Source organism: Apium graveolens, chromosome 4 (genome assembly GCF_009905375.1).
Source record: "Apium graveolens cultivar Ventura chromosome 4, ASM990537v1, whole genome shotgun sequence".
In the NCBI taxonomy this organism is placed as follows: Eukaryota; Viridiplantae; Streptophyta; class Magnoliopsida; order Apiales; family Apiaceae; genus Apium; species Apium graveolens.
This window is the reverse complement of record NC_133650.1, coordinates 3,404,298-3,422,490: the sequence shown is the minus strand read 5'-3', so window position 1 is coordinate 3,422,490 and position 18,193 is coordinate 3,404,298. Positions and strand designations below refer to the sequence as shown.

Here is an 18,193-nt window from a genome sequence, read left to right as displayed (position 1 = left end):
ATTTCTTTTATAAGACTTGGTATGATTTGAATTTTGACTTAAATTATTATATTAGATAATTGGAAAATTACTAAGAAAATTGATTTGTTTATATACTATTTTTGTTTTAATTACAATATACTATTATACCATTATCAGTACACCATATTTGACCTGCATCAACATTTTTTTTTGGTGTTACAAGCAAAAATGTTATCTTAGATCACTAAATTTTGATCTAAGGTAACACTTTTTTTTGACATTGAAGCAGATGATATTCAATGTTACCATAAATATGATCAAATTTCTATTGTAACATAATATATAATGTTAGTATTGGTATTAAAATAAGTGTTACCGTAAGACTAAATATTTAGGCGGCACCAAAATATTAAGCCGCCATAACTTAACTAAATCCAGCCCGCTCAATAATTTGTCTAAATATCAGCCTTATCTCTCTCCCTCTTATTTTCACTCTATCCTCCGTCTCTCTCTCCCTCTCTCGCTCTCTCAATTAATGTTTAAAAATCAGATAGTTTCATCAGATAGTCTCTCTCTCTCAAACATACATACACTCACTAATAAATACTCTCAATTAATTGATTAGGCTTCTCAATCGAGTTCAGAGTTTGGAAATTAGGGTTCTAGTAATTCATCTTCTTGTTTTGATGTTTATTGCCGAATAAGAGCGCCTCGTTGTCATTCGCTTCGGTCCCGATTGGGATGAATCTTGTATGCAAGTACTTCTATTTAAATCCTAATTTTATTTTCAACTTTTTTTTATCTCTATTTTCTTGTTTTTTGATTATTTATTCAATAGATTGCTAGTAAGGATGATACAGTGTAAACAACCTCATAGAGTACATAGGAGGGGGTGAAGGGAAGGAGTTTGAGTGTTTGAGGAATGAGTTGAGGAAAATGGCTCCGGTTAATGGACGGGGTGTTTCAGAAGAAATGTGGATGCGCGTTTTCTAAGATGGAGGGGTGGAGTTTGAAACGCGGACGGAAGAATGAGAAGTGAGTTTTAATTATACTTTTCACTGAGTTTTAATTAAATTATGTAATGATTTAAAACTGATGAGTTTATATATAGGTATATATAGTTCGTTCACTGTTGCTATAGGTATACTCGGAGACAGTGGAGCCTATAATACCAATACTTTTTGAACGAACAAAAGCAACCTGCTTTGCATATGGCCAGACAGGTATGATCAATTTTTTTCTATACCGCCCCCTCTTTTCGCCTTCCTTATTGCATTGCATCTCTGTGATTACTTCTTTAGAACATTATTGGAGTATTGTTACAGTCTTTTTGATTATTATATCTCTGCCGTTCCTGTATTGAGTGGATGAAATTCGTATGTGCATTGATGTTTGGCTACTGATTGTATTTTCTGCATTCTTTTACACTACTACAAATTTCAACTTGGGAAACACTACTTAGATAGCTTTTTTTCTGATGTGCTATGTAAGTGAATTACTTCCATAGCGTTTCTTAAAAAAACGTTATGCAAGTCAGTGTAAAAAAGCTGAAAATAAACAAAAAAGTATATTAAATTACTAGCATAGCGTTGGTTATATGTACAAGTTTCCCCTTGAACACCGTTTTCCGAAACACTATCCAAGTTAACATATTTTAAGTAATTTTTATTTTTTTTACACACCTTTATAGCTCTTTACAAGAGCTTAGCCAATAATTATTTTTCATTTTACTCATCTCGTAGTTTCTAACTAGGAGAACATATCATCTTCTTTTTTACACAACTATATACAAATTCTATAATACACCCAACTTTGATTAGAGTTAATATGCGAAGAGCTTCATCGAGAATTCTACTAACAAATTTGATGTGGATTAATTATTCTTTGGGCATAACTGGCGAGGTATATCTGGCTATTCTCGAACTTCTCCGTGTTGTCTGAGATTCCGGATCTTATATAAACAAATCAATTCGTATTGAGTATCTTCGGGATATCGAGCATATGGAGCATTGTGCTTTCGAATCCGGTTAAATTTTGTATTTCATTACATTTGATTTGTTAATTTAGGGTTTTGAAATTTTGTATTTTCCTTGAGTTACTATTGACTCCTCTGGTTCTTCACTTGTTGGGTTGTATATCACTTGTTGTGTTGTTTAATAGGTTATAATAGTAATATATCTTAGATTCAGTTTGTTATAGTTATATCTGTTTTAGTAGATGTGTATGTGTATACATATAGAAGTCAAGTTATATCCTTTGTTTTGTTTATTCTAGTTATTTTACGATATATATAATGTTTTGTATACGTATAAATATCCAAATTTGGTTTATAATAGCCAATATTAATTTCAGAACTCTGAAATCTATATCAATTTTGTGTAATATGGTCATGGCTTTCAAGGCTTCTCATAATCCTTGTTCATCACATATTTAGGCATTTTGTAATTTTTTTTTAATTATTGTATTGGATATTGTAATTCCAGCAGGTTGAAATTGGTTATTTGTTTGGTGAGATTCGGAAGGAGGTATTGCCTAATTTTTGCCTCTTGCTGCCTATTCTAAGAACAAGGCCGAGGAGTTAGTAAAGAATTACAATACTTGTTTAGGAAATATGGTTCAAAGAATATGTTTGTTTAAATTATCTCTTAAAAAAAGAGTTAGAAGCTAAGCTTAGGAAGATGACACCTCTTACTGGAAGTGCGAGTCTTTTGTTTAGTGCTAGGTGTAGATATTTTGTTTGAAGAAAGGAAGTCCCTCTGGAAATATTAGGAAGGTTAAAAGTGGTGTTAGTATATATGTTTTTTGTTAATTCCATAGTTGCATATTTTTTTGAAGTAGAGTCGTAGATAGCATTTATGAAAAGAAACTACCTTCTCCCGGATGATTTCTCTTTTTAACTTTATTGCTCATAAAATAAAGAATAAGCTGCAAGGATTATGTATATACATGTTGTTATAATAATTCTTATGATTTCTTCAAAAAATATAATGCAAATCTCGATGATCTATATTGCTTGTTTTTCTATGCAATAATCAGTTGCTTTATTATTGACTTAAAATATATAGTGGTATGTTATGCAGGGTCTGATAGTGTAGAAGTTGAGTGTCTGAGGTGGAAAAATGCTGGTAGGGATCTGGTTTTGAGAGGTCAGTCACAACAAACTGAAACCGGGAACCCAAAATTCTAAAAAAAAGGTACTGCAGGATAAAATATTTCTCCAGATTTTTAGACTGTGCTTTGATGTGATCATATTCATTAGTTGTTTATTATAGTTTTTATATGTTGTTTACAAACATTGCTAATAGCTTATAGAAAAAGAAGGGTAATTACTTTGACCTAAGAGGGAAAAACTTATACATTTTATTTATAGAATTTAGAAAGTACTACCCCTAGAGAGAATTTCAACGCACTACGCGTATATATTATTCTTGTAGTAGTTTCAGTAAGGCATTTAGTTATTATTAGAGTTAGTTTATTATTATTGACATTTCTGGCGTATCTTGACCTGTTCATTTTATTTTTCATTTTTGATGGAATTGTTTAACTTGCTCTGTTTCTTAATTACATTTGAAAGATATATATACTTGCAATCTTTAATCCTCGCAATAGCAAGTAATCAATGATAATTTGCTAATTAATAAATTTGATTTAATATCAGTCAGTATTTATCAATTTATATTATTAATATCAATTAATATTTATTTTTCAATCAGGTTCATTGTGATAGCTATTTTGATAGACTAGTCAAGCCTTGAGTACACTCTATTTTGATCTTTGACATCTTCGTGTGATAGGGCATGGAAGCATTATCAGCAGCATTTTATCATTGGTGCTGTTTTTAGCATGGATAAGACTTCTCTTCCAGACTTCAAGGATAGAGTGGATAGAACTATTATTATTTTGGCAAAAGATATCACTCGAAGATCAGACCGAGAAAATACTGAGAATGACAATCCTCCTAATGGTTAGTAAAATATTTGGTTATATAATCAGAAATTATATATAGTTTATTCAGTTCTTCTCTCTAGATCCATTTGCAACTATACCCTTTGTTTTGGAAAATTGCTTCATCTGCTCATTTTACTTTGTTCTTCAGCATGTTAAGTTTATATCATTTTGTGTTTTTAATTGCCTAGAATCCTTTGATATTCCATGTTCTTGTATTTGTCGTCATTATGATGTCCTTACAATGGCCAATTTCAAATTGCAGGTGGAGTGGAGGATGTGAAGGAGCTGCTGCAAAGTCCTGAGTAAAGAAGATGAATAAAAAAATGTCTACGGAAATGGATGGGGATGAAGTTGCGGGACAATTTGAGCTACTTAAAAAACAAGCAGGTTCCTTTAGGAGTAATACTAGGCCAACCCGTTCCTCAAGAATTTTATGATTCCTGATGGAGTAGTTTATATATAATTTGTAGTTGATACTTTTTAGAATTCTTATGTATTGGAAGAATTGATCATAAATTTTTTATTTGTAAGTCTTACTATATAAGGTTCATTGGAGTATTAGATATTTTTACTGTATTTTATTTAATGGAAGTATTTTAAGTTGACATTTAGTTTCTATTGTTATTTGAATTTTGATATTTAAGAAAAATTACATATTATAAATGGCAAAAGAAATAATTAAAATTATTTTTTTCTCTGAAAAAATGGGAAGCTTGTATAGCATTTGTCCTCAAGAGAGTCAAATACTTGAATATAGTTTGTGTAAGTGCTATCTAAGTAGCAAACATACTTGGACAACGTTTACTTGTATAGCATTTCTTGAAACGGTATTTTACTTTTGTTCTTGGAGAGTGCTAAAACAAGCGCTATGTAAGTGAAATTTACTTGCATAGCACTGGCTTACATAGCGTTTAAAAGCGTCAAAAAGAAGCGCTATGCAAGTTAAAATATTAGGAGTTAATTGCACTTTGCAACCCCACATTTCATTTAAAATCAAAACAGTATACTTACTTTGTAAAACACAGTTTGCTACCCTTAACTTTCAATATTAACTGAAACATGCATCCCTTTCGTTTATAAAATTGAAATTGAGATGTTAATATTAATAACCAAAATTTCAAATTAATAAAAATATTTATTTTAATGCATATTTTACATGAAAAAAACTATACCCCCTCCTCCGTCTCACTGGATTCTTTACATTGGTGATGAAAGATCGGCACGCATTTTAAAATTTCCGTAAAGTACGGTTCCCTAAATAATTTTAAATATTTTTTCTTTTAAATAAAAATATAATATTTAAAATTTTATATAGAAAAAGAAAATTCAAAAAATAAATTATAGAATATTTTATAGTAGCCTTAAAGCGTGCCAAACACGAGGAAAAAGTAAGTAAAAGTTTCAAAGAGTAGCTATTTTCCATTAATAGTGGTCTAAATTAATCATAATGTTAAATACTTAAAATATATTTATCAAGTAAAATATTTGTTTTATATATAATCATAAAGTTTTTAAATATATTTATATTTTAAAAATTTTTAAAGTATACTGGGTCAAATATAAAATAATTGATATTAATATTATTTTTATAATTTGAAATTCTAACTTTTAGTTTAATTTTAAAATAATTAAAATTATTATTTAAATATTTTTTTGAATTTCAATTTTACCCTTCAAAATATAAATATTTTTAACAAAATGGTTAAATGGATGCATATTGTATTTGATGTCGAAAGTTAGGGGTCGCAAACTGTATTTTTGAAAGTAAGTATATAGTTTTGAAAGGTAGGGGTTGCAAAATGCATTTAACTCATCTATTAGACTTGTTTCTGATACCTTGTGACTTGTGTGATCAACAAAGAAATAATCATTACAATTTTTGCTTCATTTATTATGCTCAGGGAGTGGAAAGACCTATACAATGCAACCACTGCCACTCAAGGCATCCCAAGATATTTTCAGGCTAATGCATTATAATGACCTGAACCAAGGATATCAACTGTTTGTCAGTTTCTTTGAAATATATGGAGGAAAGTTGTTTGATCTCCTCAATGATCGAAAGTGAGCTTGCTGGTTTGTGACTTTACATAACTCTATATACTAATGTAGCACCATAAGTCCATAACCTTAACTCGTATGTTTACAGAAAGCTTTGTATGAGGGAAGATGGGAAACAACAGGTCTGCATCGTGGGCTTGCAAGAATTTAGAGTATCAGATGTGGACACGATCAAGGAATTAATTGAGAGAGGCAATGCAACAAGGAGTACTAGCACAACTGGTGCAAATGAGGAATCCTCTAGATCACATGCTATACTGCAACTTGCTATCAAAAAAACTGTTGATGGGAAGGAATCAAAGCCTGCTCGTCTTGTTGGGAAGCTATCTTTTATAGATCTTGCTGAAAGTGAACGTGGTGCAGATACGACAGATAATGACAAACAAACTAGGTAATATGTATCGAGATGTGGCATTATTATTGATGATGCTAAGGATGTCGTATAGAAATCTGAAAAAAATTAGAACGTGCTTTTCTTTTGGATTTGATTCCATATAACACTTGTATACTGTCTCAGTACTCGTAAAAATAGATATCATTGTTTCAAATATTCCATTCTAGGAGATCCGAAAGGCGATAAAAGTTCAGATTTTTTTTTTATTATAAAGTATCAGTTGGGAACTGCTAATTGCTCAGTGGGAATAAAAATGCTTGTCAATTTCTATTGTAGAATGGAAGGTGCTGAAATTAATAAAAGTTTACTTGCACTGAAGGAATGTATCAGAGCCCTTGACAATGACCAGGGTCATATCCCCTTTAGAGGGAGTAAGCTAACTGAAGTTCTTAGAGACTCATTTGTTGGTGATTCGCGTACTGTTATGATATCCTGCATTTCACCAAACTTAGGATCTTGCGAACATACTCTAACATTAGTAACAGATTCGGGTGGCCTAAGAAAAGTGAAATCGAGCCTACTGAATCTTTTACATTTGAACGCGTTCCTAAGGGACAAGTAGAAAGCAGTTCAACCTCACAGGTCTTTCAAGTTAAAGTAGTTGAAGACTATTATGAGCCCAACGAGGAGACTCGTGAACAAGATAATCGATTTCAGACAAGGAATTCCACTCAAACAAATGCCAAGAATATGACAACATCTGAGGCTAGTAAAACAAATTCAGACGAAGAAGTTGATGCTATCCTAAAGGTAATAACACTTCAAATATCTGTAGCAGGGTTAATTACCTTCCGCGATCAGGCTAATTAATCAAAATTTATATTTCATTGTTCTGTACTCAGGAAGAGAATGTCTTTATAGCCAAATTGGTTATTTAAGTAAGCCAATGATCTGTTGTAAACCATAAATTTGTTGTATCTTACAAATTTTTTAATCCATATCATGAATTTAGGTTGTACGCCAACTGCATATCTGATGCTATGCCAACTGCATTATATATGTACAGATATAACTCAGTTTAATTGTTTGACAGGCATAAATCAAAGTCAGAGGATGAGTTCTTATGTTCTTAAACATGATCTTCTTGAATGAGAGCAAGGAATTCTAAATTTTGCATATTAGTATGGCTGTTACGATTCAGTAACTTTCTGATGATGTATGCAGTATGTTTGGTTACTTCATAATATCTGTAATTAGTCAAGTTAACGGCTCCATAATCATTATAAGTTGTATTAGTTGAGTGAATTGCTTTTTTATCTTGTTTTGCTGATGCACTTGGTTTCGCAGCCTCCCCTCAATACTGATTTTGTTTAAATGTTTGTTTACAGGGGCTGATGCAGTTTTTGCTTCATTTTTGCTTGATTTATGCTGTTGCAAGGGTTTATTTCCGAGTGCTGGGTTCGAGTGGACTACTCATCTGGGTTTGTGTGTATCCCGAGAGAGTAGTATTTTTGTGGTCTTTTCTTTTCTTCTGTTCAAATTTGAGTGGATCAGGGAAGACTTTTTCTTTAGGTTGCTGTTGGGCCATATGGGCCGGGGATGTCTTTGGGCTCTCATTTTTGGAGATGGTGAGCTGGTGTTTGTTTTTAGATTGTTAGTGGGCTTTTTGATTAAGTCTTTTAGTTTTGCCTTTCTTATTTTAAGTTAGGTTTGATTTTTGATGTAATTTATTTTTGTTTTTTGTTTTTGGGAAAATGGATTTTTTTGTCACACAATTTAACATGTTTTTAGGAATTTACCATTCAACTACTATTTTTTTCTTTTACTCACTAATGTTAGGTTCGTATTTTGTATGTACTAAATTTTAGTTTTAAATGACATTATTAGATTATAAACAATTAGAATTTGATTTTCCAAGTTAAATAATCCCTTCATCCTAAATTAGTTGTGACTTTTAGGCGTATTTTAATGTGTAATGATTGTATACATACCTTGATTATTTTTAATTTTTTTTTGTGGATAAAAATATAAATCTCAAACTTTTATTCACAAAAGAATTTGAAAAATAATTAACAGAGACATACGGTTAATACAAGTATACAACTTAAATTAGGGGTAAAAGTCTAGACACATGAATTGGGAAGAGACATACGGTTAATACAAGTATACAACTTAAATTAGGGGTAAAAGTCTAGACACATAAATTGGGACGGGACGGAGGAGTAACATTATTTGCATTTCAATCTTTTGCGGACTTCAAAACTTGCCGTCACTCCGATAAATTAGAACTTTTATTTAATATTCTTATAATTTCGTGTTGTGTTGAAAATGTAAACACACATTAATGTGCCATTTTCATTTTACAAAATTGTTGGTCTATGATTGCATGCAAGTAGTTCAAGTTGTGTTTTTAATAAATTTCAGGACCAAAACTTAAAATTAAGACTTCTAAGTAACCGCCTATAATAGTCGACCTCCTATTTCTCTCATTTTTCATCTCACTGGCCGCCTCCCCTCTACCTTCATACACTCAATCTAAATAACTATTGTCATCGCAAGAGACGTATTCTCCTCTCTTGTTTTTTCTGTTTTTCTTTCAATAATTTTCAATAATCTTCATCCTTTGGATTAAATTTTTGATTCGTGCATCCATCTTTTTGGGTGTTTTTTATGTCTCTCCTTTTGGAGTGGTTTGTGTCTCTCCTTTTGGAGTGGTTAGTGTGTTTTAATATGGTTTGGTGTGTTCGATTTTGTTATTTTGGTCCGTTGATAATGATTCAATTGGTGTATCGGGAGATCTGGGAAGCTAGCTTTGAATCTGAAACAGTGGTGATTATTACAAAAGCTCACCTTGCACAACGAAAGATTGTTCAATATATGGGAACATCTGTATCCCCGGCCTCAGTTGGCGTAACCGACGGGTATGAACACGGGACCATCACCTGTTTTTTATGTGCACAGGTCAATTGTGACGCTACTGTTTTCAAGATTGTTGGTGTCGACTGGATTGCTCTGAAAACCTTTGTAATCATTTTTTTTGTCAAGAATATTTATATTCTGTTTGTTAAACAATCTGAAAATAGAATGACTAGATATTTAGCTCATTTTATTTCCCAATCAGGTTGTATTATCAGTTCGGGGATTTGCCCTGACTGTATTTGAGAGTTTTAATGAATGCTTTTTGTCAAAAAATAAATTTCAGTACCATATTCGCCTTATCTCCGATTAAAGATTTATAATAAGGTTTTGTTGTGTGCCATAAACACTAATTTTAGCTTGTTTTGATTGGCCAATACTCCCTCTGTTTTCTTTTATATGTCGTTTGACTTTTTTCACACAATCCTAAGTATTTTGACTGCATAGATAAAATAATATTTTTAAAATTTTCTTTTTCTAAATTAAAGTTTCAGTTATATATTTTTATTCACAAAAAAAAATTAAAAAATATTATTCTAACTATGCGGTCAAAACAAAAGTGAGTGTGTGCAAAAATCAAACATCATATAATAAAAAATAGAGGAGTACTTCTTAATAATGGTGACCCCTGCATTTACAACAAATACACCAATCAAACCATTCCGAACTTTATAAGTTTATTGTTTAGCATGTGCTTATGGGCACACACTAGACAAACCCTTTATAATATACTCCCTCCTGCCAAAACCGTGTCCAATGTTGACACAGGCGAGACATTTATCACTCTCTTTCTTGGTGCAAACGCAGACTCGGGTAACCCATTTTGGTTCAATTGTAGTTGGAGGTTTCTAGCGTGTTCCTGGAGTTTGAACGATGGTCTTACTGCACCAACGTTAACAGGGTTGTGCCTTGCATTGAAATGTGGAGAAGTAGTGATGGGAAGCTTCTCGACTGCTGGTCTGGCTCCTGTTAATTTCTGGACCACATCACGAAAGTTTGATGGGTCAACATGAACACGAATGGCATTTTCTAGTTGTGGTGATTTGTTATTGTTTGGTTTGGGAGAGTAAGAGGAACTAGAAGAAGCCATGATAGAGATTGAAAGAGAAAGAGAGGGTTGAAAATGATACACTTAGTTGATAAAACTACTTTGAATGCAACGAGACTCTAAAAGTTTATTTCAACTCTTGAAGAGAGACCATCTTGAAAAATGAATTAGTTGCATACTCGAGCCAATATAAGCCTTAATGAATTAAGTAAGACTTTAAGACTTTTGTGTGGTGATGACGATCTACAGTAATCGTTAAGGAACTGAATTTAGAAATATAAGGCAGTGCAGCTGGAAAGTTCGGACTCAAAGGTCATTTATTTGCATGTATCTGCTTAACTTTTTTTCTTATCTGTAATCATCTCCTTAACTTTTAATTTTGTAGAGTGTAGATATGTGCTTTGTAACGACTGTTTTCATTTGTAACGTATAATTATTTATTTTAGAGATAAAGATTTATTATAAAATTCGAGAATTTGATGGCTTTGGGAAGAAGGTAGGTAGTGAGGTAATTGATGTTAACTAGTTACATGGTATTGAAATTTGAGTTAAATTATTATTTTAGATAATTGCAAAATACTAAGAAAATTGATTTGCTGATATACTAATTATTTGTTTTAATTGATTTAATCAATATAATGTTATACTTCCTCCGTCCCTTTCAATTGTTTAAATTTTATAGAGAGTGTCTGACACGCATTTTAAGGTGCATATATAGTATAGTTTTGTAATTTTATTTTTCTGAAAAAAAGTTAAAACATTCAACTTTTATTCATAAAAAGAAAATTGTAAAAATAAGTTACCTAACTATATTTTTATGCACCTTAAAATGCGTGCCGACACTTCCTCAGAAATGTAAACAATTGGAAGGGACTGAGGGAGTAATATACTGTTACATGATTAATATAAATTTTCATAGGTGAGATATATATATATATATATATAATGTTATTATTATAAACTTAAACTAATGGATAGAGGAGATGGAGGTGTTTGTGTAAAATAATATAGTTAATTTCAGTTGTTTTTAATTATTTATGCGTGCTAAATTTTAGTTTTGAATGACATTATTAGATTATAAACAATTAAAATTTAATTTTCCAATTTAGAAAATTTTGGATAACAAATTATTTGATCAAAACTATGTTACATATAATACATTATTTATATAATTTCGGATTTTCAAAATATAATATAAGAAACTATCTATAATAATAATAATAGTAATAAAAAGTGACCCAAATGTCTTGAAATTCTTTTGCCGTTTAATTTGCGTGTATAAATGAAATTGACATGCATTAACAAACACAGACTGCATGCCAAAACTTTCTGCCATTTTTCAGTTCATAATTTACTATCCTATAATCGGTGTCATGCACGGGCTAATTATAACTTAATATTATTATTTATATAACAATTTTTGTAAAAATAAAAAAAATTATAAAAGATATTTAAAAAAAATATAATAATTATGTATTACTGATTTTAATGAAGTATATAGTTATTAAATTTTGGATATTTAAAATATTAAATTTTAGAATATTGTTCAAACTGAATATAAAGATTCTCAAATATTAATTTTTAAAATTTAATAATACCATTACATAATAATATATTATTAAAATCAAAAGATATCAAAAATGTGACATGACTATTCATATTTTAATACTTACGCCATAAATTCTTTATTTTATATAACTAAAATTTTAGTGTACAAATCCTAAATTCAATTTTTTTCTTTTTACTTCGAAAATATCCATTTTTTAGTTATCGTTGTTTATCAAACATAAGGAATCGTATTTCAACATAAGGAATCTTATTTCATAATGAAAGTTTTGTGTTTTTTCAATTTCATGTATTTTTAATTTAATTTTAAAATATAGTATTCGTATTTTTCTGATGTGTATTAATTATTAAGAATTAATTGATTATGAGATTATTTGGTATGCGACTCGAAGAGGATTATAATTTGAATTAATTTTAGAAGAGTTAAAGATGCATATTTTTTCTTATTTTTAATATTAATAATGTTTTTGAAAGTGGTGTTAACAATTTTTAGGAAGCTACGTTTAAAATAGCTTATTACACTTAAAATAACATTTTTAATGAAAAATGATAAGTCGTTAGACTATTTTTTGAAATGTTAACCAAACAAACTCATGTTTTTCTTATAATAGTATAATATAAATATATAGATTGATATTATAGTTTTTAAAATATTATTTTTGATTTCATTTGATCCGTTAGGTTTAGGGCCGAGCAGCAAACAAAAAAAATCCGAATCCGAAACCGTTAAAAATCGTTAAAAACCGAACCGTAAAAATCCGATCCGAAACCGAAACCTCAAAATTAAAAACCGAAACCAAAACCGATTATTCGGGTTTGGTTATAGGTGAAAACCGAGGGTATGCGGTTTTGGTTTCGGTTTTATCCAAAACCTGCCCGATCCGACCCGCGCTCCCCCTAGTTGGGTTAACATATTCCTAAAATTATGTTAACACCTTCCAAAATAAAGTTTAAACAAATATAATTTTATTAAAACAATAAATGCAATCGCAGACTCAGTTAACCCATTTTGGTTCAATTGTAGTTGGAGGTTTCTAGCGTGTTCTTGGAGTTTGAACGAGGGTCTTAGTGCACCAACGTTAGCAGGGTTGTGCTTTGCATTGAAATGTGGAGAAGTAGTGATGGGGAGCTTCTCGACTGCTGGTCTGGCTCCTGTTAATTTTTGGACCACATCACGAAAGTTTGATGGGTCAACATGAACACGAATGGCATTTTCTAGTTGCTGTGATTTGTTATTGTTTGGTTTGGGAGAGTAAGAGGAACTAGAAGAAGCCACGATAGAGATTGAAAGAGAGTGTTGAAAATGAGACACTTAGTTGATAAAACTACTTTGAATGCAATCAGACTCTAAAAGTTTATTTGATCTCTTGAAAAGATGCCAATATAAGCCATAATGAAGTAAGACTTCTGTGTGGTGAGGACAATCTACGGTAATCGTTAAGGAACTGAATTTGGAAATATAAGGCGGTGCAGCTGGAGAGGTCGGACTCAAAGGTCATTTATCTGCATCTGCATGTATCTGCTAACTTTTTTTCTTATTTCTAGGTATCTGTTAACTCTCAATTTTGTACTTACTGATTTTTGTAGTACCAAATTATTTGTATGTATTTGTTTTGTATCGACGGTTTTAATTGTACTGACGATTTTAATCTGTAACGTATAACGTATTTATTTTAGAGATAAAGATTATTATAAAATTTTAGAATTTGATGGCTTGTGGAAGAAGGTAGGTAGTGAGGGAGAGGTGATTGATGTTAACTATTAGAAACATGGTATAGTTAGTTATTTTTAAAAAAAAAAAATTGCATGTATAGAATTTCTTTTATAAGACTTGGTATGAATTGAATTTTGACTTAAATTATTATATTAGATAATTGGAAAATTACTTAGAAAATTGATTTGTTTATATACTATTTTTGTTTTAATTACAATATACTATTATACCATTATCAGTACACCATATTTGACCTGCAGCAACATTTTTTTTAGTGTTACAAGCAAAAATATTATCTTAAATCACTAAATTTTGATCTATGGTAACACTTTTTTTTGACATTGTAGCAGAGGATAGTCAATGTTACCATAAATATGATCAAATTGCTATTGTAACATAATATATAATGTGAGTATTGATATTAAAATAAGTGTCACCATAAAACTAAATATTTAGGCTGCATATACAATTTTGACCAAAATATTAAGCCACCAAAAACTAAATCCAGGCCGCTCAATAATTTGTCTAAATATCAGTGTTATCTCTCTCCCTCTTATTTTCACTCTCTTCTCCGTCTCTCTCTCCCTCTCTCGCTCTCTCAATTCATGTTTAAAAATCAGATAGTTTAATCAGATAGTCTCTCTCTCAAACATACATCCACTCACTAATAAATACTCTCAATTAATTGATTAGGCTTCTCAATCGAGTTCAGAGTTTGGAAGTTAGAGTTCTAGTAATTCATCTTCTTGTTTTGATGTTTATTGCCGAATAAGAGGGCCTCGTTGTCATTCGCTTCGGTCCCGATTGGGATGAATCTTGTATGCAAGTACTTCTATTTAAATCCTAATTTTATTTTCAACTTTTTTTTATCTCTATTTTCTTGTTTTTTGATTATTTATTCAATAGATTGCTAGTAAGGATGATACAGTGTAAACAACCTCATGCAGAGTACATAGGAGGGGGTGAAGGGAAGGAGTTTGAGTGTTTGAGGAATGAGTTGAGGAAAATGGCTCCGGTTAATGGACGGGGTGTTTCAGAAGAAGTGTGGATGCGCGTTTTCTAAGATGAAATTCGTATGTGCATTGATGTTTGGCTACTGATTGTATTTTCTGCATTCTTTTAGACTTGTTTCTGATACCTTGTGACTTGTGTGATCAACAAAGAAATAATCATTACAATTTTTGCTTCATTTATTATGCTCAGGGAGTGGAAAGACCTATACAATGCAACCACTGCCACTTAAGGCATCCCAAGATATTTTCAGGCTAATGCATTATAATGACCTGAACCAAGAATATCAACTGTTTGTCAGTTTCTTTGAAATATATGGAGGAAAGTTGTTTGATCTCCTCAATGATCGAAAGTGAGCTTGCTGGTTTGTGACTTTACATAACTCTATATACTAATGTAGCACCATAAGTCCATAACCTTAACTCGTATGTTTACAGAAAGCTTTGTATGAGGGAAGATGGGAAACAACAGGTCTGCATCGTGGGCTTGCAAGAATTTAGAGTATCAGATGTGGACACGATCAAGGAATTAATTGAGAGAGGCAATGCAACAAGGAGTACTGGCACAACTGGTGCAAATGAGGAATCCTCTAGATCACATGCTATACTGCAACTTGCTATCAAAAAATCTGTTGATGGGAAGGAATCAAAGCCTGCTCGTCTTGTTGGGAAGCTATCTTTTATAGATCTTGCTGAAAGTGAACGTGGTGCAGATACGACAGATAATGACAAACAAACTAGGTATGTATCGAGATGTGGCATTATTATTGATGATGCTAAGGATGTCGTATAGAAATCTGAAAAAAATTAGAACGTGCTTTTCTTTTGGATTTGATTCCATATAACACTTGTATACTGTCTCAGTACTCGTAAAAATAGATATCATTGTTTCAAATATTCCATTCTAGGATATCCGAAAGGCGATAAAAGTTCAGATTTTTTTTTTCTTATAAAGTATCAGTTGGGAACTGCTAATTGCTCAGTGGGAATAAAAATGCTTGTCAATTTCTATTGTAGAATGGAAGGTGCTGAAATTAATAAAAGTTTACTTGCACTGAAGGAATGTATCAGAGCCCTTGACAAGGACCAGGGTCATATCCCCTTTAGAGGGAGTAAGCTAACTGAAGTTCTTAGAGACTCATTTGTTGGTGATTCGCGTACTGTTATGATATCCTGCATTTCACCAAACTTAGGATCTTGCGAACATACTCTAACATTAGTAACAGATTCGGGTGGCCTAAGAAAAGTGAAATCGAGCCTACTGAATCTTTTACATTTGAACGCGTTCCTAAGGGACAAGTAGAAAGCAGTTCAACCTCACAGGTCTTTCAAGTTAAAGTAGTTGAAGACTATTATGAGCCCAACGAGGAGACTCGTGAACAAGATAATCGATTTCAGACAAGGAATTCCACTCAAACAAATGCCAAGAATACGACAACATCTGAGGCTAGGAAAACAAATTCAGACGAAGAAGTTGTTGCTATCCTAAAGGTAATAACACTTCAAATATCTGTAGCAGGGTTAATTACCTTCCGCGATCAGGCTAATTAATCAAAATTTATATTTCATTGTTCTGTACTCAGGAAGAGAATGTCTTTATAGCCAAATTGGTTATTTAAGTAAGCCAATGATCTGTTGTAAACCATAAATTTGTTGTATCTTACAAATTTTTTAATCCATATTATGAATTTAGGTTGTACGCCAACTGCATATCTGATGCTATGCCAACTGCATTATATATGTACAGATATAACTCAGTTTAATTGTTTGACAGGCATAAATCAAAGTCAGAGGATGAGTTCTTATGTTCTTAAACATGATCTTCTTGAATGAGAGCAAGGAATTCTAAATTTTGCATATTAGTATGGCTGTTACGATTCAGTAACTTTCTGATGATGTATGCAGTATGTTTGGTTACTTCATAATATCTGTAATTAGTCAAGTTAACGGCTCGATAATCATTATAAGTTGTATTAGTTGAGTGAATTGCTTTTTTATCTTGTTTTGCTGATGCACTTGGTTTCGCAGCCTCCCTGCAATACTGATTTTGTTTAAATGTTTGTTTACAGGGGCTGATGCAGTTTTTGCTTCATTTTTGCTTGATTTATGCTGTTACAAGGGTTTATTTCCGAGTGCTGGGTTGGAGTGAACTACTCATCTGGATTTGTGTGTATCCCGAGAGCAGTAGTATTTTTGTGGTCTTTTATCAGGGAAGACTTTTTCTTTAAGTTGCTGTTGGGCATATGGGCCAGGGATGTCTTTGGGCCCTCATTTTTGGAGATGGTGAGCTGCTGTTTGTTTTTAGATCGTTAGTGGGCTTTTTGATTAAGTCTTTTAGTTTTGTCTTTCTTATTTTAAGTTAGGTTTGATTTTTGATGTAATTTATTTTTGTTTTTTGTTTTTGGGAAAATGGATTTTTTTGTCACTAAACTTAACATGTTTTTAGGAATTTACCATTCAACTACTATTTTTTTTTCTTTTACTCACTGATGTTAGGTTCGTATTTGTTTTTAGTCACTAACGTTAGGTTCAGATTTGATTATTAGCATCATGTCAATTTTTGGTAGCATTATTAAAATATTGTGGTAGTTTGTAATTTTTTAATGATTTGATATATGTCTATATCTTTATATATAGTACTCCATATGTCCCCCAAGACGTTTACCTTGGTGATGAGAGTTTGACAAGCATTTTAAGACTCCTAAAGATGTAGTGTCATGAATTATTTTTAATTTTTTTCTTATAAATAATAATTTAACGTTTAAATTTTATATACAAAAAAAATCTTAAAAATAAGTTATAAAACTATGTTTGTAAGATAAATATCTTGTGAGAGTTGTTTGATTTAATACCAAATTCACATTATTACAATATTATTATATTTTTGTGTTTATATAAATACTTGTTTCACAATTCTATTAGAATGGATGAGTTTATTGTTTTGATTTTGGGTCGGTAAGAGTTGCATGAAGGAGTTGTGATTGGTGATTTCATTGGGTTTTTGAAAGTGTCGTTTGGTAAAATATTGATATGTAATTTTTTAATTTCTTTATCAGTACTTTATGATCAGTTTGCTAATATAATTATATTGAATTTTTTATTTTTTTATTTCCCAATAATTTTAGTGCGGATTGCGATGCCTCATCCTAATAATTTTGGTTTTGAGCTTAGTACCCCACCTAAAAAATAACAGACGTATATGAACTGAGATATGCGTCTGTTTACAATGTATATACATATGTTCTGATTAGATGTTTAAAACAATATGCGTTATTCCTAAAATATACGTATATAATTTAGACATTATACGACTCCTCCATATGCATCTAGCAAACACATATAAGCTTTCTTATAAGACACATATAACACTTTTTGTACTAGTTATCACTATATTTTAATAATGTTATAGAAAATTGACAAAATACTAATAATCAAATCCGAACCTAACATTAGTGATTAAAAAAAATCTGAACCTAACATTAATGAGTAAAACAAAAAAAATTATAGTTGAGTGGTAAGATTTTAAACACACAATAAGTTGGGTGACAAAAAAAATTCATTTTCCCTTTGTTTTTTCTCTTTGTTTTTCTTAGAGCCTGTTCTAAGAGAAATTTTGAGAAGTGACTCATGTAAATTCT

At 31.2% G+C, this 18,193-nt stretch overlaps 2 protein-coding genes across 13 annotated transcripts; one reads left to right on the top strand and one right to left on the bottom strand.

Annotated features, from left to right (window-relative positions):
* The first annotated feature begins 294 nt into the window (after positions 1-294).
* On the top strand, positions 295-16,822 carry LOC141717489 (kinesin-like protein KIN-13B). 12 transcript variants are annotated; one of them, XR_012573672.1, is made up of 7 exons: positions 317-711; positions 800-1,184; positions 5,811-5,970; positions 6,056-6,358; positions 6,638-7,111; positions 7,395-7,517; positions 7,690-7,829. XR_012573672.1 is itself a non-coding variant. In XM_074519589.1 (5 exons), the coding sequence occupies exons 3-5, from the start codon at positions 14,769-14,771 to the stop codon at positions 15,856-15,858; spliced, it is 729 nt and encodes a 242-aa protein (XP_074375690.1). In that variant the 5' UTR covers positions 14,095-14,363; positions 14,493-14,618; positions 14,749-14,768; the 3' UTR covers positions 15,859-16,278. The 12 variants fall into 12 exon arrangements, 4 of the variants coding, with proteins under 4 accessions (XP_074375688.1, XP_074375690.1, XP_074375689.1 ...); XR_012573673.1 differs by having other exon boundaries at positions 317-719; XR_012573675.1 differs by having other exon boundaries at positions 317-996; positions 1,103-1,184.
* On the bottom strand, positions 9,939-10,307 carry LOC141718182 (VQ motif-containing protein 11-like). The gene has a single exon (XM_074520561.1). The coding sequence runs from the start codon at positions 10,305-10,307 to the stop codon at positions 9,939-9,941; it is 369 nt and encodes a 122-aa protein (XP_074376662.1).
* Positions 16,823-18,193: the final 1,371 nt, after the last annotated feature.